Consider the following 22,120-nt stretch of genomic DNA (forward strand, 5'->3'; position numbering starts at 1 on the left):
CCACGGGGCCGGAGCCGGCCCTGACCCCCACGTCCCACAGCGGGAACATCTCGTCGCCCATGGGCGCCACCGTCTCCACGTCGGAGCCCAGGCTGGGTGGCGCTGAGCAGGTGCCGGTGGTTTCCCGGCGCTGTCCAGCCCCAGCAGCGGGATCCAGCCCAGCCCGGAGAAGCGGCGCAGCGCTCCCAGGAGCAGCCCCACGGCCCTGGCCCCGAGGCATTGCCCCCCGTGGGCAGCACCGCTGCAGCCCCAGCCGGAGGTCGGCGGGGCCAGTGGGGGAGCGCCCCGGGAGGATCCGTTTGACGTGCGCAGGGGATTCCCCCGGGGCCCCGCTCTGATTGGCTGCGGAGCTCCCTGGCCCGGCAGCGTCAGAGCCTCGCCGCCAGCAGCATCGCAGCCAGAGGGGCCCCTGGGGCTTCCCCGGCCACGCCCCCCGGAGCCGCAGCCAATGGGAGGCGAGGCCGGTGGGATCAAAGCCGGGGGGGACCCCAAGTAGCTCATCTTCCCCCCGCCCCCCCCGGAAGGTGCAAGGGAAGCATTGGGGGCCAAAACCTCTGGTGGTGTCACTCCCCTGGGCTCAGGGTAGCGGATTCCCCCGGGGGATGTGGCCCGGGGTGTCGCCAGGAGCTATTCTGGGGCTGGGGGTCCTTCCTTGGAAGCCCCCTGCTCTTGGTTCCTTTTCTCAGCGCACTTGGGGAGTCAGTGCCAGCAGGGGTTATTGTGCCCTCGCTCTGTGCCTCAGTTTCCCCAGCCGGAAGCGACAGTCTGTACCGACCTGGTGGGGATCACGTAGTGCTTACAAAGGGGGCTGGGTCCCTGCGCACAGACTGTCTGAATGGGGCAGTGAGGCACAAAGCCGTAGAGATGCTGGAATAAACGACCCTGAGCTAAGAGGGACCTGGGTCTCCACCTCCAAATCCGACCAGTTTCCGCTCGAGCTTCTTAACTAGCCACTAGGTGCCAGCAGCTTTCAACTTATCATCCTGCCTCCTGCTTCTCCCTCACCCTGCACATAGCTCCAAAGGCCTTGGGGCCATAGCGGAGATGTGGCCTGGAGCGCAGAGCCAGGGGGCACAGAGCCGGTGCTGCAGCTCCCAGCAGGGAGGGGAGCACAAGCCTGGGATTCGCACCTGGGCTGACCCTGGCCCTTGGCCTCCAGGCACCAGCTGAGTGTTCATTTCTTCCATTGCCCAGGCCCAGGCTGGGAGTGATGGCGCCTGGGAGAGAGACACTGCCCAGTGGCCCATTCCTCCAGTGCTGAGATGGGAGACATTCCCCAGCACTGCAGGCCCTGGGGTGGAGGTTCCTGGGGGCACTGTTCCCCAAGTCAGTGCTGACCCCCCAGGCTCCGCATCAGGATTTCCCTAGGCCAGGCACTTCTCCCACATGGAGGAGGGAGGGTCTGTGCTAGCAGATGCTGTCCCAAGCCGGTGGGCACTGGGGACGCTCTGCTGCTAGCTGGGCATTGGTTGGCAGAGCTGTAGAGTGCTGGGTGGGTTGGCAGAGGGAGGCTGTTAGCTCATGTGACCTGGTCAAACCCCAGTGTGGACATCTCTCTGCCCCTGCACAGTCAGTACTGGATGGGATTCTCCTTCACTTCCTGTCCCAAACGGCTGCGGGGGAAGGGGGGTCCCTGCGATCTCAGTCTGGCCGCCAGCTTCCCCCAGCAAGCAGCTCAAAGCCCTGTCACGGACTCACAGATCGTGCCCACTCCTGGCCCTATGCGGTCAATGTGGGGTGCCCCTTTCAGTGAGACAACCCTTCTCGAGGGGCCACTCTCTCTTGGGTGTCAGGCCCCTCCACCTCCTGGAGCCGCACCCCTCTGAACCCTAACATGTCTGTCTCTTGCCTTGGGCCCCCTCAGGGAGTCCCCTTGCTCTGGGCCCCCGGGACCTCCACCCCGAAGGGGTAGATGCCCCCTGTTCTCTAGCTTGGAGTGACTCTCAGCCAGCGTAATACAGGAGGTTTATTGAGAGCGGAACACAGCACAGGAAACTCTCCAGCTTCAGGCCTGGCCTCCCTCTGCCCAGCACAACCCAGTCTCTCTGCATCCTTGTTGGCCTTGCCCCCTTGCTTCCCAGCTGGGCAGCTGATACCCCCAGCCCCAGGCCCTGCCTCTGTCCATTGTCTTCTTTCCAGAGAAACAGGGTCATCTGGGCCTGCTCTCCTCTCCGCCCCCCTTGGGCTGGAACCGGCTGGTCCCATCACCGGGGTCCTCTCATCGCAGCCCATTGTCCTTCCACAGGCCAGAACCGGCTCAGGTCACTGGGGTCTCCATCCCCCAGGCCATCGCCGGGGTCCCAAGTTCCCTCTCTAGTCCTGTGTCCCATCGAACTCCCTCTCCCCTCCCCTCATTAAACCAGTAACACCCAGGGACACTGAGTCCCACCCCTCTGCGTGCAACCCCCTGGAAAACCACAAAAAGATAAGAAAATCCCCCACTTCGTCAGAAGCCCCTGCAGCCTGCACTGATCTGGGGGAGGGACACAGAGCCAGGCCCCTGGTGTGCCCTAGGCCGGGCTCAGCTTGGTCTCCACCTCCGCCCTGCTGGGCGCCCAGGAATGCAGGGAATCCTCTGCCTGGCAGGTGCAGGTGCCCTGGGGCACGATGGACGGGGGCAGCTCCCTGGGCTACTCAGCAGGCCACACCAGGGTCGTTGGCACCATGCTGGGCTGGGCAGGGAGCGGGGCCCAGGCCCGGCTGCTGGACACGGACAGGCCTCTGTGAGCCCAGAGATGGGGTCTATCTGCCATCGGGCCCCTGGGGGCAGCTCGCTTTGCTGCTCCTAGCGCTCCCCCTGCTTGTCGGGGGGAGGCCTGGGAACTGGGGCGTGGAAGATGGGCCAGACGCCATGGTGAGGGGTGACCAGACTGCAGGGTGCTCGGGGTGGGGGTTCTCAGCGGGTGGGGAAGGTAGGGGCTCCCTCGCCATCTGTGTCTCCCATGGGTGCCTCACCCCTCGTTCCTGGGCAGCCCCCACCCCTCATGTAGTCCTGTTCTGTTGCTCTAAGCTTCCCCCAGCAATTGGAATAGGACGTGGGGCTGCAGAGGGCTGGGGGGCACAAAGGGGGCGGCTGTGCTCTGTGATCTCCGTCAGCACTGGCACAATCACAGGGCTGTTGAAAATGCTGATAATTTCTGACTCTCCTGACTGTGAAGAAACCCAGAGCTGGGCTGAGCCTGCCCCAGACTGGCTGCCAGGTCCCGCCTCCCTCCCTGTGCTGCGTGTTGTGTGGCGTTGTGTCGCTGTATCCCACCCCAGAGGTGGCTGCATTTGAGGGCCGGGTGCAGCAATGCCAGGCTGTAGCCGTAGGCTGCCAAACTCTGAGCACTCCTTGGGCTGGACGGGCCCAGACCCTGCCATGCACCTGGCCGTGGCTCCCAGGGCATGCGGGGGCCTCAGGCCCGGGGGGAGGCAGCCTGACGCATTGCTCAGTGCCCCCCTGCCTGGCTGCAGAGGGACGGCACAGCAGGAGCCCCCAGCCGGACCACACGGTGGCCATGAGACGGGCGAGGCCGGGGAGGTGCCAGCCTTGAGGAGTTGCCCAAACCCAAACAAGCACCCCCTCCGCGGCTCCTTATCGGCCCTTGGCAGGGGGCCGGGGGCTGTTGTGTCTGCGTGGCTGCCAAGGGAACAGTGTGCGGGAGGGGGCCTGCCCCCCTCCAGCCCCCTATCTGGCCTGGAGGCTGATCCCCAGAGGCCCCCGTTCCCCAAACTCACGGGAAGGGCCCAGCCCCTGCTTGCACCCCATCTCCACCTGGCTCCGGAGAGCTGGGGTGCTGCACTGGGGGGGTCTCTCCCCTGCACACTTTGTGCCCAGCCTGAGATAACTTCAGCGCCCCTCACTCCCGACCCGCATCCCCCTGCTAGCCCAGTCCTGCCCCCCCAGCTCTGCCAGTGCCCCTCACTCCCGACCCGCATCCCCCTGCTAACCCAGTCCTGCCCCCCCAGCTCTGCCAGTGCCCCTCACTCCCGACCCGCATCCCCCTGCTAGCCCAGGCCTGCCCCCCCAGCTCTGCCAGTGCCCCTCACTCCCAACCCGCATCCCCCTGCTAGCCCAGGCCTGCACCCCCAAGCTCTGCCAGTGCCCCTCACTCCCGACCCGCAGGCCCTGCTATCCCAGCCCTGGCTTCCCACCCCCGAGCTCTGCCCACCATGTCCCCCCACCACTATCCCAGCTCTGCCTCCCCCACCCCCGAGCTCTGCCCATACCCCCTGGGAAGAAGAATCATTCATTTCCCCAGCTTTTTATCCCCCTGCCCTGGGGGATTACTGCCCAGTCCCCTCACCGCACTGCCCCTGCATGGCTGGGTGGGGACCAGCTCCTTCCCCACACTCACTTGTGCCCCTGCTCCACGCCCCCCCCATACCCCCAGACAGCCTTTTTGCAACACGCAGGTTGCGGTCGGGGTGACCTGACCCTCAGTGAGGGGCCAGCCCAGCCCCCTACACCTGGCAGAGAGCTGGCAGGAGGGGGCAGCCGGAGCTCGCAGCCAGGCCCCGATCCCACCCAGCACCGAGCTCCCAGGGAGGAGCTGATGCCAGGCCAGGGGCGTGTTGGAGCCGAGGGCGGGAGGACACAGGGTGATAACAGCCAGGGCCAGGTGCCAAAGGTTAGCCCTGAGCGCGGTGGCTCTGCAGAGAGGTACATTCCTACGTGGAGGGCAGACGGAGCGCACCAGGCAGGGGCCACGGTGCCAGGCAGGTGCCCAGGGCAGCCTGTGCCCAGCATAGCGCCATGGGGACCCCCCAGGGCAGCCCCCTCCTCCGCTGCCTGTGTGTCCTGCTGCTGCTGGGCATCTGGGCTCCCCCCAGCATGGCCCAGTGGTTCTCGCTGGGCTCCCGGCTGACCACAACACCCCCACCCACGACCACCGCCAGCCCGACATCTGCACAGCGCCCCCCAGAGGAGGGGGAAGGTAGGTGCCTGTGGTGACCCCTCAGGGGTGGAAGGGAAGTGTCACCCTCCCCCCACCATCCATGCGCCTTACAGCACATGGGGGGGTGCTACAGACCAGCTAGGAGCCCAGCCACCTTCGCCAGCTGGCGTGGGAGGGGGGTGAGATGGGAGCGGAGTGGGGGTCTAGTTAGAGCAGGGGAGGGCTGGGAGCCAGGACTCTTGGGTTCTGTTGTCAGCTCTGCCACTGACTCACTGGACAAGTCCCTTCCCTGCTCCATGCCTTAGTTTCCCTGTGATGACATTGTGAGGCTCACTCCTTTGGGTGGGCAGGGTTCACTTCTCTGGGGGGCCAGCTGGAGACACCCTGGGGCCTGATTCCCAAGGGGCTGAGCACCCCACAGCTCCTGCTGACCTCAGCTCTTGACTCAGCCAGGTGCCCCCAAACCCCGGGCGCCCTGCATGAGAGCATGCCGGGGTGCAGAGTGTGGCTGTGGGCTCCCCCCGCCCCCGCCAGCCTGCTCCGTTCCATCCACAATGGGGGCAAGGCATGAGTCACTGCTCCGCCACAGGCTGTGTGAGCGGGCAAAGGTGAGTGGGCAGCTGGGCAGGGTGCCACAAAGAGCCTGAGCTTTGCTTCCCTCCGCAGGGAGCACTGGCTGGGCGGCAGCGGGGCCGCCTGTGGCACACAGCTCTGCCTGTGCCCATCGCCTGGGTCCCCGGCACCGCTCATCTGGCTGGCACACAGGGTGCCCAGGCACGGGCAGAGGGGCTCAGAGCGCGGCTGCGCGTGGGGAGGGATCCAGCCCCAGCAGGGACTTTCGGCCTCTCACAGCCACTGGCCCCAGGGCTCAGGGAGTTGCCCAGGCTGCTCCCCGGTGCTGGGGCTGGTCCCATGGAGCCCGGCCTGACCCCCAAGCTCTGCCCGAGCCAGGACAAACCGCTCGCCTGTTTGCTGCCCCCCAGCCCCACGTCCTGTGTCCGGGGGGACTAAGCCAACACGCAGCGTCTCCCCGGGCTCCCTGCCGATGCCCTGCTGCCCAGGGGCCTGGCACAGGCACAGCTCCCAGCCCGCCTGCCTTGGCTCTTTCAGAGGGGGACGCTGGCGACACAGAGCCGACGCAGAAAATCCTGCTGAGCAAACCCCCCCTGGGGCCGGCCCCCCAGAGCCAGGCGCTGGTGCTCAAGGATGCTGCAGGGGGTGGGTCACAGGCCCCCCTGGAAACACGAGACCAGGTGCGTTCGGGGAGGTAGCGAGTGGGGGGTGGCCATGGAGGGAGAGAGACTGTGTGTGCAGCCAACATCACACTGATGAGTGTGTGTCGGGGGCTGAGCGGGGCGTGGATGGGTAGGGGTGAATTGGGGGATGGAGAGGATGGGATGGGGAGTCCGTGGGGGGATGGAGAGGATGGGGTGAGGATGTGCATGGCCGGGATGGATGGGGGTGCATGGGGGGAGGGAGTGGATGCGTGGGGGGTCCATGGGGGGATGGAAAGGATGGGTGGGGGTGTGCATGGCAGGGATGGATGGGGGTGCATGGGGGGATGGAGTGGATGGGGGGGTCCGTGGGGGGATGGAGAGGATGGGTGGAGGTGCAGCCCTAGCCGCACCCCAATACCCTGATACTCAGCTGCCCAGCCGCCCCCCGATACCCGGCCACGCCCCCGATACCCATAAACACCCTGACACTCAGCCGCACCCTGATACCTAGCCCCCCCCGTAACCCCACAGACTGGGGCCAGTCTTCCAGTTAATCAGTTTCCTCTGCTTGTGTCCTTCCCCCTTATCTCAGGGCCCTGTGGGCCAGACACAACAGCCGCCGCTCAGCCCTTGCCCAGTGAAATGGTATTTTGCTGCTGTTTTTCTGGCTTTTGGACTGGATCTGCTGAGACACCCCCCACCCCCACCCCCACCCCCCGGCCAGCCTCTGCATGGGTCCCTCCCCCGCTTAGAAGGGAGGCCCCCAGCCCAGCCCCAAGAGCGGGGGGTGGGTGGGCTCAGGGGCTCTGTGGATTCTGCACTTCGCTCCCCCTGCCCAGAGAGCCCCCACGTGCAGCTACCCCCCCAATCCAGCCCTGATGCCTCAGGGATGGGTGGCTGAAGGGGCCTCAGAAAGCTGCCGCTGCAGCACCCTCAGGGGCAGGCAAACAGGGCATGGAGATGGCAGAGAGCCTGGGGGCAGGTGCCTCATTGGCCCCCCTAGAGCCACCTGGTTCTCAGGCTATTTATCAGTGTGGCCACATGTACCAGGACCTGGACCACGGATCCCGCCGCACGCAGGGCAGGACGGCCAGAATCCAGAGCCTGCCGTGCACAGGGCTGGGGGGCCAGAACCCGGAGCCCGCCGCACGCAGGGCTGGGGGGCCAGAACCCGGAGCCCACCGCATGCAGGGCTGGGGGGCCAGAACCCAGAGCCCACCGCACGCAGGGCAGGGCGGCCAGAATCCAGAGCCTGCCGTGCACAGGGCTGGGGGGCCAGAACCCGGAGCCCGCCGCACGCAGGGCTGTGGGGCCAGAACCCGGAGCCCACCGCACGCAAGGCTGGGGGGCCAGAACCCGGAGCCCACCACATGCAGGGCTGGGGGGCCAGAACCCAGAGCCCGCCCTGCATGGGGCCAAGTGGCCAGAACCCAGAAGGGTTTTTTTAGCACCTAGCCGGGCCACAGCTTTACACTAACTGAGGCTCCTTAGGCCCCCAGGTTGGGTACTAGGACTCCAGAGGGAGTGGACAGGGCAGCTGTACCTCTGCCCAGATAGCAAGGGGCCCATGGGTGGCCCAAGGGCCCAGCCAGCCTCAGTGGGAGCAGAGAGCACTTTGGGTGAGGGTGCCAGCAGGAGGGAGGGGAGAGCAAAGCAGGATGGGTAAGCGCATGCAAATCAGGCAGCCAAGCCCCTCCCTGCCTGGGCTGGTGGCAATGATAAGGGCCCAGATGGCTGCCCCGGGGCAAGAGGAGTCAGCACTGGGCTCTCCGGAGGCTGAGGAGCTGACACAGCAATGGGGCCAGGACTGATTTCGCCACCCGTGGCCCCGTCTCTCCTAGACGCCTCCCGCCCCTGCCGCCCGCCCCCGCCCCTCCCCTGGGCTCTTGGAGGGGAGCGCGGAGGAGGAAGAGGAGTTCCTGCAGATCAAGGTAAGGGGGGCGGGGGGGATCTACTGCCCTGCTCTCTCTAGCTGCTGATGGTGTGGGGCTGACCTGTGCTGGATGGACACACGGTCGCTCCCTCTCCATCCTCTGCCCCGCCCGCCCCGCACTGCCCTGCACCCCTCCAGCCTGTCCCGCCCGAGGAACGGGCCCTTTCCAGCCAGGCAGTGCCGCCTCCGGCCCCGGGTCCTCTTCCTTCACGCTTCTGGGCAGCCACGGCTCTGAGCCTGCCAGGGCCACTGCCAACATGAGAGAGCCCGGGGGGCCTCCACAAGCGGGGTGGGATCCCCCCACAGAGGCAGGCAGCAGATGGAGACGTTTCGGTGAGGTGACTCCAGCTGACCTGTGCCACTGCCCCGCTGGGGTGGCTGCTCTGGCTGGACGGGAGCAAAGGGAGGGTGCCAGCCCGGCTGAGATTCTCAGCCCGCTTCATTGGGCGGGCACTTCTGCCAGCAGTGCCCCCTGGCATCTAGGTTCAAGGGGGGGCCGCAGCAATGGGGCCAATGCTCCATCTTTCTCTGATTTCTCACAGGCAACTACAAAGGGTCCGACGCCAGCAGTGCCCACCCCCCGGGCAGCTGCCACCCTTCCGCAGGTGAGTGGTGGAAGGGGCCGTTCCTGGCACAGCCTGCCCTGGGCTGAGCAGTGAGCACCAGCCGCTCATGCAGGCGGAGGAGCGTCCGTGCCAACCCTCCCCTTAACTGTCCTGCGACTGCTCCCAAGCCACCCATGCCAGCAGCAGCCAGAGCCCTGCCCGGGCGGACCCTGCTGGTGCACGGGTACCAGGCCTCCTGCAGAGAGGGGAGCCGCTGCGGCTGTGCCAGCAGAACAAAGGAGTTTCCAATCCAGCCCTCCCCCACCTCGCCACCCCAGATCTCCCTCGCTCTGCCCTGTGACCCCCTGAAGCCCAGCGGGGATGGGGCTGGCACCGCGCCCAGTCAGCGCCCGCGGGACTCAAGGCTGTTTCTGTCTCCTAGGTGACTGGTAACCTCTCGCAGTGCATCTGCCCAGCCGTCCCTGGGCCCCCTGGGCCCCCTGGCCCAAAGGTAGGAAGGAAGGGAGCTGTGGGGGGGCTCTGTCCTGGGGCTCAGGGATGGGACCCCCGTGCGTTTGGGGTGCCCGGCCCCTCGAGAGCTTGGTTTTGAAGGATGCTGGGTTTTCGGAGGCTCTCTGGGGCTGCACACACTCTTCCCCCACCCCCGATTCAGGCTATGGCTTTTCATGGGGGCGTTCGCTTACAGAGCACCCAGTTCCATCGTTAGCCGGAGTGCAGCGAGCACCACGGCGGGGGGCGGTACGACACCCTGCCCGCACAAGCCGTCAGCCAGGCCTGAACCCAGCACCACTGGGGGCGTGAGCAGCTCCCGCCAAGGCAGCCACCGCTTGGCCGCTAGCGGGGACAGACCCACGCCAGGCTGCACCCGCTCCTGCCCCACTCTCTGGGACCAGCAAAGGACCGGGACCCCCTCGAGCGCTGGCGGTTCCCGAGTGGGTTCAAACATGGACAGAGCCAGTTCCCACTGGGGCAGGGGGTGAGGGCTGGGGGACTAGGAGGGCAGCTCACTGACCAGTCCCCCAAGGGGCTCAGCCCATTCATAGCATATCTTCACCCCAACAGGGAGAAAAAGGAGAGTGGGGGCCCCCGGGGGAAATTGGCCTGCCGGGATTCTCTGGAGAGCGAGGCCAGGCGGGGAGCCCAGGGCAGCCTGGCCCCCAGGGGCCGCCTGGTCCCCCTGGGCCTCCGGGCGTGCCGGGGCTGGCAACTGGCGCTGAAGAGCTGGATGAATCTGAGAACGAGGTGAGGGCAGGATGGGGTGCTGGGGTTTCAGCCTGCTTAGGGAGCGAGAGGGAGAGCAGAGACCACGTGGGATGGGAGAGCTGGGGGGCAGCCGGCTGGATCAGGGCCAAGTTGTCCTTAATCTGCCTACAAAATCTTGGCAGGGGCTGCAGTGGGACGGAGGGAGGCCATGTGGGGGATGGGACAGCGGGAGCAGAGCAGGGGCAGGACAGGGGCAGTGGGGGTGGAGCAGGGCAGAGGCTACAGGGCCAGGGCCGTGGGGCAGAGCCATGGGGCCAGTGTGGAAGAGGAGGGGGCTGCAATGGGGGCAGAGCGGGTGCAATGGGTGATGGATGGGGAGGCTGGCACCACAGAAGCGGCTCTGCTGTATCTCTTCTCTCTCCTGCCAGCTGACAAAACAGCCGCTCATGCTTGGTGTGGCAGGGCCGCCTGGACCCCAGGGTTTGCCCGGCTACCAAGGGCCTCCAGGCCCCCAAGGCTACCCCGGGCATGAAGGCATCCAAGGCCCCCCTGGACCACCAGGCCGTGAAGGGCAGCAAGGACCTCCCGGCCCTCCAGGGCCACTTGGGGCCCCAGGGCCACCGGGCTTCCAAGGCCCCCCAGGGCCTGACGGCCCCCTCGGGCTTCCAGGACTCTCAGGGCCTCCAGGAGCTCCAGGGCGTGATGGGCCCCCCGGCCCCGCAGGGCCTGTGTCACCACCAGGAAACCCAGGGCCTGCCGGGGAGCCAGGATACCCTGGGCCCAAGGTAACGAGCCGATCGGGCCGAGGGGGGCACAGGACCATCCCCAAGGCGGCTTGAGAGGGCCTGGCCCAAGGGAGCAGGTGCCAAGCGGATGCTGCTCACACCAACGTGACAGCGGCTTGTCCCTGGAGAGGGGGGTGTGGTCAGGACTCCAGGGTTCTGCTCCCAGCTCCATCACTGCAAGTAGTCATTGCCCCACTCCGTGCCTCAGTTTCCCCAGCTGTGGGGTGGGTTTAATGCCACGCCCCACCCCAGGCACTGTTTGCAGAGCGTTGGGTCCCCCAGATGGGCCGGGGTCATGTGTTCTTGGCTCCTTCACTCCCTGTGCTGTGTCCCTGCAGGGCGAGACGGGTGATCTTGGCCAGCCCGGCCCTCCAGGCAGCCCCGGCTTGATGGGAGAGAAGGGCTCCCTGGGCCCGCCCGGGCCCATGGGGCCACCAGGACCACCTGGGGAGAACAGGGTGAGTGGCGCGAACTCGGTTGCATCTCGCCTGCCTGCCAGGCCCGGAGCTCCCAGACACTCGTGGGAGCATTGCTATTGTGCCTTGCTTTAGGGGGTCCTTGGCCTTCAGGGGGCACAGGGGTTGCAGTCGAGGGGTCACATGCTGGCAGCTGTGGGGGGATCCGGGGCAGGAATGTTTCACGGGGCCTTTGTGCTGGTCTAAAAGGCGAACCCAGGTGTGTGGGGTGGGTCCGGCACTCCTGTGCCGTCACGCTGGGCGAGTGCCCAGACAGCCCCTCACAGCTGTGTTCTTCTCACTGCAGTGTGACCCACACTCTTCAGGGCACCCCAGATGGCCTGGCCCGCCGGGCCCCAAGGTGAGTATTGGCCGACAAGGGAAAGCCCTCCCTACTGAGCCCCCTGTCCCGCTCCCTGCAGCACAGCGGCCCCAAGCTTTGCACTGGGCCACTAATCCCCCTTCCTGCAGCCTTGGCAAGCCGTGCAGGTAACCCCCCCACCCTCCCAGCTGGCTGTGCTGAGCCGCCCCACGTGGGCTCTGGAACACAGAGGAAAGTCCGAAAGTCCACCTACAGCACTGCAGCACTTGGCTCCCCAACCCCCACCAGCGCCCCACCCCCCCACACGCTCCCCTCCCCTGCCACAGGGAGGCCTCTCCCTCGCCCCACAGCTCCACCCTGGGCAGGATATTTCCAAGGCATAAGACGCATGTTTGGATGAGTCCGGGACAGTCCGGTGTGCAAAGTTGGGCAGAGATCACCCTGCCCCACTGCCCCCTGTTCTGTTCCTGGCCCAGTGGTACAACCCCCAGGGCGGCTTTCCTTCCTCCGCTTTTAGCCCTTCACTGGAGCTCCCGTCTGCTGTGCCCGAGAGACACGTGGGCTGTCAAATACTCCCCTCTGGTCTGGGTGCTGGGGTCAGGGCTCCTGGCTCCGGCTCCACCGCCAACGCTGCTGTGTGACCCCAGGCAAGCCACTGCAGAGCTCTGTGCCTCAGTTTCCCTGTATGTATGAGAGGATGGCTCCCAGTTCCCAGGGCACTGGGGCTGGGCGAGTGGGGACTGTGAATCCCTGGGAGAGCCGGGGCTCTGATGGGACCATCTCCATTTTGTACAGGGTGAAAAGGGAGACCCTGGAGAGCAGGTGAGTAACCATGGAAACACGGCGGGAAGCCAGTTGTGCCACGGCATGGCCCTGGCAGCACCGGGCTGGCGTAGTGCAGGCAGCCATTGGGAAAGGTTGCCCAGGGTGCCTCCACCCGATGCCGTTCCATCCCTCTGCCAGCGCCCCTCAGTCCGGACCCGCTGCAGGACAGGGCACAGACTGCCGCGGCCGGGCCAAATCCACTGTGGGGTTGGATGGGGGCCTGACAGAGACCGGCCAACTCATTTCCCTTGTGAGCTACGCCCGATTTCCAGTGCCCTAGCCAGCCCCCCACACGCCTGGCCCCAGCGGAGATCACAGACCCTCTCTCTTTTTCTGTGTTGGCTCACCAGGGATGCCGCAGCTGTCCCGGGGAGGCTGGGTTCCTGCCAGGCCACCCTTCCTTCCCCAGCTCCAGGGGCCCGTACGGATCCTGGGTGCCACTGACATACCAAGAGGTTTGTCCAAAGTCGTTTGCATGTTCTGGGGGGGGCTGTCAGTGCCACGAGCCAGGGGCATGGGGACTGTCTGTAGGCCAGGAAGGAGCCTCTCACCCGCCTTTGCCGCACACCAGCAGGAGCCAACCCAGCGCCCCTGCTTGGCCCATCGCCCCCACAAGGCAAGGGGCATGGCCTGGGCACGCCCAGCGAGCACCACCCTTCCTGCAAGCCCGAGGCCAGGGGAGACAGACGGCCGAGCTGGGGTGCGAATGCAGATGAGCGCCACTGTAGATCTGGGCCCCCTCCCCTGACCTGCCCCCAACCCGTCCACAGGAGACTCCCCCTGTTCTCTCTCTCCCTTTCCAGAATGGCAAAGTAGAGACGGAGATTTATGGTGCAATCGTCCCTCACGTGAGTTGTAGCCTGAGTCTTGTCTGCACAGCCCGAGGGGCTCATGGGCCGGGACAGACCCAGACCTTTCCTGCACTCCAGGGCCCGGGGAGGAGTTCCTGGGGGCTCGGAGGTCCTAGACCGGGCAGAAAGCGGGGCACTGAGTGGAGGAATCCAGCTGGCTGGGGAGGAGAATGAGGCAGGGCTGAAGGAGGGCCGTAGGAGGGTGCGCAGTGAGCAGGGCAGGGGAGGCTCTGGGGAAAAGCCTAGGGGCGGGAGGGCAGAGAGATGATAGGCAGGCTCTGGTCCGGCAGCACCCTCCTCCCCGGGACACGCAGCACCAGCCCATTAACAGATCCACTGCCAATTCTGTGCTGATCTTTATTTCAGGGTCTCCCTGGCCACCCCGGAGCACCAGGCCCCCCTGGTCCCCCGGGGCCCCCCGGAGCACCAGGCATCCTCTACCTCAATGTAAGGATCCCGGCCGATGGTCGGGCGTGCGTTTGTGCCAGTGCTCGGTTACCAGACTCAATGCAAACCAGCCTGTCTTTGATTTCAGAGAGTTTATCCTGTCCACCCCAGGCCGTTCTGCAAACAGCCGGTAAGACATGGGCCTCCTGGGCCCCCTGCCGCCTCCCCTGCTGCCCACAGCCAGACTCAGGGCAGCCTTGGGATCATGGAGGGACTAGGTACCCTCAAATCTTTGAGGCTGCTGAGCTCCTGCCTAGGGAGCCCAGAGCAGAGGGCAGGGCAGGTTCCTGGGGCAGACCCTTCCCCGACCCCCCTGGCCTGTGCTGTCTTGCGGCTCACGGCTCAGGCATTGTTTGGATCTGCCGCTCACCCCCGGTAAGCCCAGGGCCCATTCAGCCAAGCGTGCAAATCACCCTCCATCGCTCTTTGGGCCGGAAATAGCCCCCCAGGACAGCCCTCGCACTTCCCTCCGGGGGGATGAGCTCGGGTTGCTATGGCTAGATAGGAGGAATGGCTTCTGCCCCAGCCCCTCTCCCGCTCGCTATCCCAGCTGCCCTGTGCCACCGGAGACAGGCCCGTCTCGTCTGTGATGGTCTTGCGCTGATCGATCCATGTGCGTTTGTTTTTTCCAGGTGACCCACAGTGCGGCCGGGCTCTCAGGTAGGGACATTGCTCTCGGCATTTCAGGGGGACGTGGCCCAGATTTCAGGCCCCGTTAGGAGAGAAATGGGCCCTCCTTGGCCTCCCCACACCTGTCCCACGCTCCCCTGGCCGCTGACTCCCAGGGCACATGGGCGGCACCTTCCAGGAGCCCGCTGCAGAATATTTCCAGTGGAAGGTCTGTAGCTCTCTGAGCTGCCCCTGGGCTGCCCAAAGCCCTCCTGGAGTCAGTGGGTGTCTTTCCGCTGGCTCCCGTGAGCTCTGCCTCGGCGATGGTGCTGCCCCCACGGCCCCACAAGACAGCTGGGCTCACAAGCCAGGCCTTGTACTGGTCTCACGGAGCCCAGGGGAGGCACCTCCCCTTGCCCGGCTGGGACCCTGTGGCCAGCTAGGAGTAGATGTTAATGAGCGTTCTCTGTCCTCTCCCCCTGATCTCGAGAGGTCTCCCCGTCCTTGTGACGGGCACTGCGTGAGGACCTCCCCTCTGGCTGAGTGCCTGCAGCTGGGTGGGCCTGGGGGCCAATGGCTTCCTCGCGCTGCGTGCCTATCGTCTGCTTCAGGGCAGCCTTGGGGTTTGCTTTGGATTGAAAAATATCTGGGAAACAGGGAGACCCAACAAGTGCCCTGCCCCACCCCTGCCAAGGACGAGCCGGGAAGCGGAACCTTCCTTGAGTTCTTAGCAGGCCACTCCCCTGCGAGAACCTTGCTGGCCATACCCTGGTGTTACTGCTCGGGGCAGCAGGACTCCAGCTCGACTTCTCTGCCCAGTGGAGACAAGGGGTCCTTTACTCCTTAGCCCCGGCGGCCCTCTGGAATGGGGCTAGAGCAGCTCTCAGACGGAAAGGCTCCCTCTCCATGCACACCAGCCTAGATCCTGCCAGGAGGAGCCACGGGGTGGGTAGCGGGTCACAGGGTCTGCTCTCCTCGGCCGGCTGGAGCTCTGCCAAACCCACCCGTGCAGCGGCAACCCTACATGTCTCTGCTGCTCTCTAGATGCTGACTCGTCTCAGAAGGACGTGCCTGATCCCCCGGCTGACACCAGGGTGTGTATTGGACTTTGGCATCTTGTAGCATCCCTTGTCTTCCTTCCTGGCAGCAGCTTTCCATGCCCTGAGCAGCCGGGGGCAGGGGCAGCAGAAAGCTAGGACTAGCCCGCGCAATGAAGAGACTCGTCTGTAAGGGCACCGCCACCACGTCCCAGGGACGTCAGCTGCAGCAAACTGCCTCAACACACCCCTCCAACCACGTGGCAAGCACGTTGGCCACTCACACCCGGGCATCATGGGACTTCGAATGCATCCACTCCCCAGCGTCCAGCACCATTGGTGGGAGCCGGGCTTTTGGGTTATCTGCATGAGGGAGAAATCACTGGAGACAGCACTGGCCGAGAACAAGACCCATCCCAGGTCCCCAACCTGCTGCCACAGCCATTGCTTGTGCTGGGGGCTGCTGTGCTGGACGGATCTAGGACCCGCCCAGCTGTTGCCAGCTTGGGGTGGTGCCAGATTGGGAACGGCCCAGCGTGGGCTGCAGCAGCCAGGCCGCGGGTGGAATGGCAGGACCATGGCTAAGGGTGTTTCTGCGATCTGGCCGCTAACCCGTGACTCCTGCTTCTCCTTCCCTCAGCATCACACCTGGGTTTTCAAGTCGAAGGAGCTGATGTTCAAATCCAGCTCATCTGTCCCCGAAGGGAGCCTGGTCTACGTCAGAGATGGGAACAGCGCCTTCATCCGAACCCCAAGAGGCTTTAGCAAGCTCCTGGTATGGGAGCAGCAATCTCAGACCCCAGAGCGCCAAGGCTGGGTTTTCTGGGTCGCTAGCAATAGCCAATGCTTGGGGTCCCCATGGCGCCTTTCTCATGCAGCCTATCAGTGCTGGAGAATAGAATTCCTGACATACGGTCCCTGAGATCGGGTCTGAAATGCTACAGTAGCAGCAATGGCAGCTTAGTGAGCTGTTAAATGTGTTTCCTTTAATACACCTGCTTACAGGGGGGAAACAAGTCAAGCCAAGGGGGAAAGGAGAAAGATCACCAACTTCTGCCGAACTTGTCCAGGTTCCGGGGGAAATTCCCCGCAGGCTTCTCTCCTGCCAGGCGCTAGGCTCCCAAAGGAAATGTTCATTTCCAATAAGAATCCAGTGGAAAATGGGGACAGGTTTCCCTTAAGGGAATCATATGTGAATAACACCACAGGACTAGATCGAGACCTAACACACCCTTCTCTCTCTGTCTCTCTCTCGCTCGTGTGATTTTGCTCAGCTGGAAGATTCGGATTCCATGTTGGCTGGCGATGACCCCTCTGTGTCCACAGAACATCGTCAGGTGAGAACTCTCTCGTGACTGGTGCATCTGACCCCCACCGCTGACCTGTGTCACTGGAGAGGCCATGCTTGGAGATCCTGGCCAGCCGCCCTTGTCTTCACCGGGGAGTTTAGCCACCAGCATGTCACGTGGATGTGAACTCTGGGCGTGGACGGAGTGCACATGCAGAAGGCTCACACTAGTGCAATGGCTCTACACTAGGCTTTGCACCAGGGTCGCTGTCCCTGTGTTGAACAGGTCTTGCACACCACGGAGTCGATTCTGCCCCAACGTAGGCAGCTCCAGCTCCATTGACTCCGTGGTGTGATGTCCGCATCCAGCTGTGTCCTGAGTTCCTCTGACTCCGACCCAAGGCCTGAGAGCTGACAATGCAGAACTGGGACTCTGCCGCCAGCCAGCCTGGCCTGGCCAGCTGCTTTGCTTCCCAGCGGAGCCTGTCCAGGTCCCTGCAGGGCACTGAGCACGAGAAGGGTGTGGATGTGACCCGTGGCTGGGGAAATGACTCCGCACCGCGAGCGTGGCTGGTCCGGAATTCTCACCAGACGAGAAGCGCAACAGCCGTGGGGTGGCCACTCACTGGAGGGGGTCAGCACGGGGAAGGAAAGCGCCAGGCTGAGGAAGGGCAGCGCACGTGGCCTCTGCACCCCTCCCGCTCCCGAGAAGGGAGCTGTGGGACCGGAAGGAAGCAAGAAATGGGAAGGCGTCCGCCCTGCCTGGTGCTGGGGCTAAGCGCTCTTGCTCTGGGGATGCAGAAGCTCAGACACTGCAGCGATGGGGGTGGACATGTAGCGCAGGAGAGGCCATTCGGGGGCAGGGGAGCAATGGGACACCGAGCTCAGGGCGGGATGGGCCCCTGGGACTTCATCGATTTCAAGGTCGCAAAGGACAACTCTGACTCTCTGGCCTGCCCTGCCCGAACCTCTCTCCCTCCATGGAATTCACGCTGCCATGGTAGCCTGGACCAGGGCTGTGCTCAGCGAGGTCTGTGTAAAGCCCGTTAGTCAGACCCAGTGTGAGATCCGTGGAGCCAGGCACTTGGCTCCACCAGGCCCGTGACGTGCTGGGCACGCCCGAGTCTGCTCCTAGTAGGTAACGTCCCTAGAGGCTGATGTGCTGTGTGTTTCCTAGGTCCCAAAGGAAGGGAATCAAGCAGCCACTGGGATCCTGCCAACTAGCATCATCCCGAGAGTGCCTTCGGTAAGCCGTGGGCTGGCCTTCCCCTTCCCCTGGGACCCTCTGGGTGCTAACGAGGGCTCCCTGTCCTGATGCCTAGGTCCCACCAGCAACGGGGAGGCAGCTTGTGGGGGGCGGGCTGTCACGCCCAGGCTGATCCAAGCTGTGAAGGATCCTCCCCCAGCCCAGCCAGGGGCTGTGATATGGGATGTGCAGGGCAGGAGGCGCCAGGGCAGAGCCCAGCGCCTGTCCAGCCAGTGGCCAGCAGCTCTCTGGCCCACGTGCAGTTCCCATCTCTGGCTCGGGGAACGACGTGCAGCGGCACTCAGTCTGTCCCAGAGCTTCGGGCTTCGGCTGTGTGATCTCTCCGCGCCAGCAGGCCTGCTCCGAGACAGCCCCATTAGCACAAGGTTTCATGCCATGGGCATCCCATGTGGTTTACAGGCCCCAGAGTGTGCGACACCCTTGGGTGCTGGTACCCTGTTGAAAGACAGACCCGCTAGCGCTTCCCCCACCCCACCTGTCCCTGTTCACCCCTCTGCTTTCTCAGCTCCGCCTGGTCGCTCTGAACTTCCCACTGGCCGGCGATATGAACGGGCTCAGCGGCGCGGATCTGCAGTGCCACAGGCAGTCGCAGGAGGCCCAGCTCTCCAGCACCTTCCGGGCCTTCCTGTCGTCCCCCACGCAGAACCTGGTCTCCATCGTGAGGAGGACAGACAGAGCTCTGCCCATCGTCAACCTGAAGGTGAGTAACAGTCTGATCGCAGCAGCGTCATTAGGGTGGGCTGGCTGCAGCTGCTGGGTCCATTGCCCACGCCAAGCGCCGGTGCCTTGGAGCCTCCAGGAAAATGGTTAAAAACATTCTCAGAGACTCCCAAAAGCTAAAACCCACTGGGCCTTTCCCCCTCAGCAGGACCGTGCCCTATGGCCTATTCTCCCGGGCACCGTTCAGTTCTGGTGTCCACCGAGAGCCCTCCACAGCCAGAGCATCTCACTGAGCCTGGCCCTCAGCCTCATTGGACCCCTGGCCACTCAGAGCACCCTGGGCCTTCCGGCTTGTTTGCAATAGAGACCTGTGCGTGGGAGTCCCCGTGAATCCACCTGAACCTGGCCTGGTTCTGATCCGGCCGGCCCCTGGCCCTCGAGCCTGGCTTGCTGCCTGGCTGGCCTGTGATCGCTCGCCCTCAGTCAGCCTGATTCCAATGGCAGGGCCAGCGGCTGGCGAAGACCTGGAACTCCCTGTTCGGAGGTGATGGTGCCGCCCGCTTCAACGCGCTGCGTTTTCCCATCTACACCTTCGACGGCCGGAACGTGCTGACGGATCCCAGCTGGTGAGCGTGAGGACGGGAGAGCGTAGCAGCGTGCGAGTGAACTCTCCGCCTGCCCAGAGCTCAGCAGGGCAGTTGCTGGGGCAGTCGCTGCGGGGACACCTTGGTGGGGAGGGGACGATGCAAAGAGGTCCTTCCTAAGGGACCTTAATTGCCTGACGAGCCCCCACTTCGCCCTCCCCAGCTGCAGGCTCCGCCCCTGGAGAGAGCCCTGTAGCAAAGGACCTGGGGGTGAAAGGGTTTAAACCAACACCAACACCCCCCCAGTAAGTGGCACTTCCAGGAGCTCTGCACAGGTATGTTGGTTGGTTATCTATGACACTGTTGCATGGGCCGAGACTCTGTTCCTGGGGCCTGAAGTGCCTGGGAACCAGTCAGAAGAGAAGATGTTGTTGCAGTCGCCTGCCCCTTCCCCAATAACCTCTGGTGGCGGGAAAGCTGGGTCTGGCTTCTCGGCTGGGAGGGAGGCTGCCCGCAGTCTAAGCAGCTTGAGGGTTAACCCCAAGGCTGAACTTTTCAAAAGCAGCTACTGATTTGGGGGCCCTGGCTGGAGCCACGCACCTGGGGCCGGGTGTGCCAAACTCCCCTTGACTTCCCCGGAGGGTGGGCACCCAGCACCTCTGAAAATCAGGCCCTGCGTGGCTTTCTGCTGACCCCCACTGATCCCAGCCTGGCACTGTCTCCTCAGGGCTCACAAGGCGATCTGGCATGGCTCCAGCCTGCGTGGGCACCGAGCCCCGAAGGAGGACTGCCAAGGGTGGCGGGCCAGCCTAGCCGAGGGCTTTGCCTCTCCCCTGACCGAAGGGAAGCTCCTGGCTGAGCAGCGCCATGACTGCTCCAACTCCCTGGTCGTCCTGTGCGTGGAGATCAGCTTCCCGTAGCTGCACATGTGGTGATGCGAGCCACCGTGGGGCAGCTAGCGGGGGCTGTGGGCTGGTGATCCCACCAGGAGAGCCGACGGTCACCTGCCGGCCCTGGGGCTGCTCTCGGCTCTGGGGTTATTTCACCATTATCCCCCGTAGTGGAGCCAGCTTTGTACCCATAGCCAGAGGGGTCTATCCTTGACCAGGACGGGGATCCATATGTGCAGAACAGAGACCAATGGAAAGGCTACTGGGATGCCTCCCAAACTCAGAGCCATGCCACCGCCGAGCCATGTCCCCAGGGCGTTGGATCTAGTTAGTTAGCGCTAACCATGGGGCCTCCCCAGGAGAGGGGAGCCATTCCCCCAAACCAGTGCCCCATTGAGGTCCCAGGCATGCACCGCAGCGAGCACTGGGGTGCAGATGAGACCTAGGTTTCGGGGCCAGTGTTCTCTGCACTGATGCTGTTGTGCAGCTCTGCCAGGGACTCTCCAGAAGCTAAAAGCTCTTCTCCGGTCACCAAGTAGATGGGGAAACCTGCCAGAAGTGGTAGCTGTGCCTCCATGCCCCCTCGTTCTGCCTCTGTCAACTCCCAGCTGCTCCCCACTCCTGCCTCTGCCATCTTGGGCTTGGGTTCCCAACAGGCAAATGCCCCCCACCCTCCAGGCCCGAGGTGCGGACAGTGCTGGGGTTTTCTGGGGGTATTAGATGCAGCCTGGTAATATCTATCTTTCGGCCGACTAGTGTCATGGCGATGGTCGGGCACTACCAGCTCCAGAGAGAGCGGTGTCGTTCGAGCCTCTCGGGCCTGTGAGCTTTGAAAACAGCTGTGTGCTTTAGCTGGCAATAAACATGTTCCACGTTTTGGGTTTGGGCTGGTATTTAAGCTCTGAGCATTTGGGTTCTACTAGCGCCTAGCGCTCCCAGGCAGCATGCAGACAGAACCAAGGGCTGGCTGCTGCCCCAAAGGGCAGGTATATAGGGGGCAGGGGCAACCATTGGAGCCAGGTTTTCTCAGCTCTCTTGCCGGGCACGTCTATGCTGCAGCTGGGAGCCAGCCTGGCTAGACAGATTTGCTCGAGCTCACGTTAAAAATAGCAACATGGACGCCCGGCTCGGCCTGGAGCGTAGGCTCCGAAGCCCAGGGAGTGGGGTGGACGCGAGAGCCCAAGCCTCAGACTGCACCAGAACAGCCACGCTGCTCTTTGTAGCTTAGTCCCCCCAGCACAAGCCAGTCTGCATGCCCTGGGAGACGTGGGCCCAGCCGCGTGTGCATGTACCCGGCAGCGCCTAGGAGATGGGTTTTCAGACGTGCTCCGCATCCAGCCACCTGCTGCTGCACCGCCTGTGCCCACAGTTCCAGGACTGCTCGACACGTGGGCCAATTGCAACCCTGGGGAAGGCCAGAGCCTGCTTCTGAGTGCTGAGCTCTTGCAAATCTGGTCCATGAGGAGAGAGCTCAGGTGGCTCCAACAGTCAGCCGGGAGGCTGAGCTAACAGACGCAGGAGCCTTCCACACCTCTAGCTTTGCAATGATTTCCTCACAGTGGCAGGCCCCTGTGACAAAGTGGGGCTGTTCTTAATGTTTCCTCTGAATACTGTGGGGGGGCCTCAGTTTCTGGCTGACCCTCTGTCTCCTGGCAACTAATGGCCAGGCCCTTCCCCCGGCAAGGGGATGCTAAAGGTGTGGGAGAACAAAGAGGTCAGGTGACCTCCTGGCCCAGGAAAGGAACTGAGCAGAGAAGGAGGGGCTGGGGGGGGGCTCAGTTTGGGGCTGGCTGAGGACGGGAAGTGAGGGCAGACGGGGTTGTCTGGCTTGCTGGGCCCCAGAATGGACTCGGCTGAGGGGTCCTGTTCTCTGTACCTACAAGCTCTGGTTTAGACCCTGTTCCTGTCAGCTAATAAACCTCTGTGTTACTGGCTGGCTGAGAGTCACGTCTGACTGCAAAGTGGGGGTGCAGGACCCTGTGGCTCCCCCAGGACCCCGCCTGGGTGGACTCGCTGTGGGAAGCACACGGAGGGGCAGAGGATGCTGAATGCTCCAAGGAGAGACCCAGGAGGTGAAGACGTGTGAGCTTCCTGCCCTGCAGACAGTCTGCTCCGAGGGAGAGGAGGCTCCCCAAAGTCCTGCCTGGCTTGGTGGGGAGCAGTTCCAGAGCATCGCCCGGGGACTCCGTGACAGCCCCTGGCTCAGGCTGGTTTTTCAAGCCAGGGCTTCTCTTCTGCGAGAGATTCGCCACCCACAGGCTCATTTGTCCCTTCACTCAGGCTGGGGGTTGGTCTCTGGCC

The 22,120-nt window shown here is 64.2% G+C and overlaps 1 protein-coding gene across 3 annotated transcripts; it reads left to right on the forward strand.

The window, feature by feature from the left end:
- Positions 1–4,648: 4,648 nt before the first annotated feature.
- LOC115638889 (collagen alpha-1(XVIII) chain-like) lies at positions 4,649–20,831 on the forward strand. 3 transcript variants are annotated; one of them, XM_030540936.1, is made up of 21 exons: positions 4,649–4,919; positions 5,991–6,133; positions 8,573–8,635; positions 9,018–9,086; positions 9,659–9,838; positions 10,228–10,584; positions 10,923–11,042; positions 11,347–11,400; positions 12,157–12,183; positions 12,537–12,641; positions 12,990–13,034; positions 13,404–13,484; positions 13,573–13,614; positions 14,117–14,144; positions 15,138–15,187; positions 15,771–15,905; positions 16,405–16,467; positions 17,596–17,664; positions 18,191–18,385; positions 18,850–18,971; positions 19,657–20,829. In XM_030540936.1, the coding sequence occupies exons 1-21, from the start codon at positions 4,739–4,741 to the stop codon at positions 19,847–19,849; spliced, it is 2,322 nt and encodes a 773-aa protein (XP_030396796.1). In that variant the 5' UTR covers positions 4,649–4,738; the 3' UTR covers positions 19,850–20,829. The 3 variants fall into 3 exon arrangements, with proteins under 3 accessions (XP_030396796.1, XP_030396797.1, XP_030396798.1); XM_030540937.1 differs by lacking the exon at positions 18,850–18,971 and having other exon boundaries at positions 19,657–20,831; XM_030540938.1 differs by lacking the exon at positions 10,228–10,584 and having other exon boundaries at positions 19,657–20,828.
- Positions 20,832–22,120: the final 1,289 nt, after the last annotated feature.

This window comes from Gopherus evgoodei, chromosome 23 (assembly GCF_007399415.2).
Source record: "Gopherus evgoodei ecotype Sinaloan lineage chromosome 23, rGopEvg1_v1.p, whole genome shotgun sequence".
Classification (NCBI taxonomy): domain Eukaryota; kingdom Metazoa; phylum Chordata; order Testudines; family Testudinidae; genus Gopherus; species Gopherus evgoodei.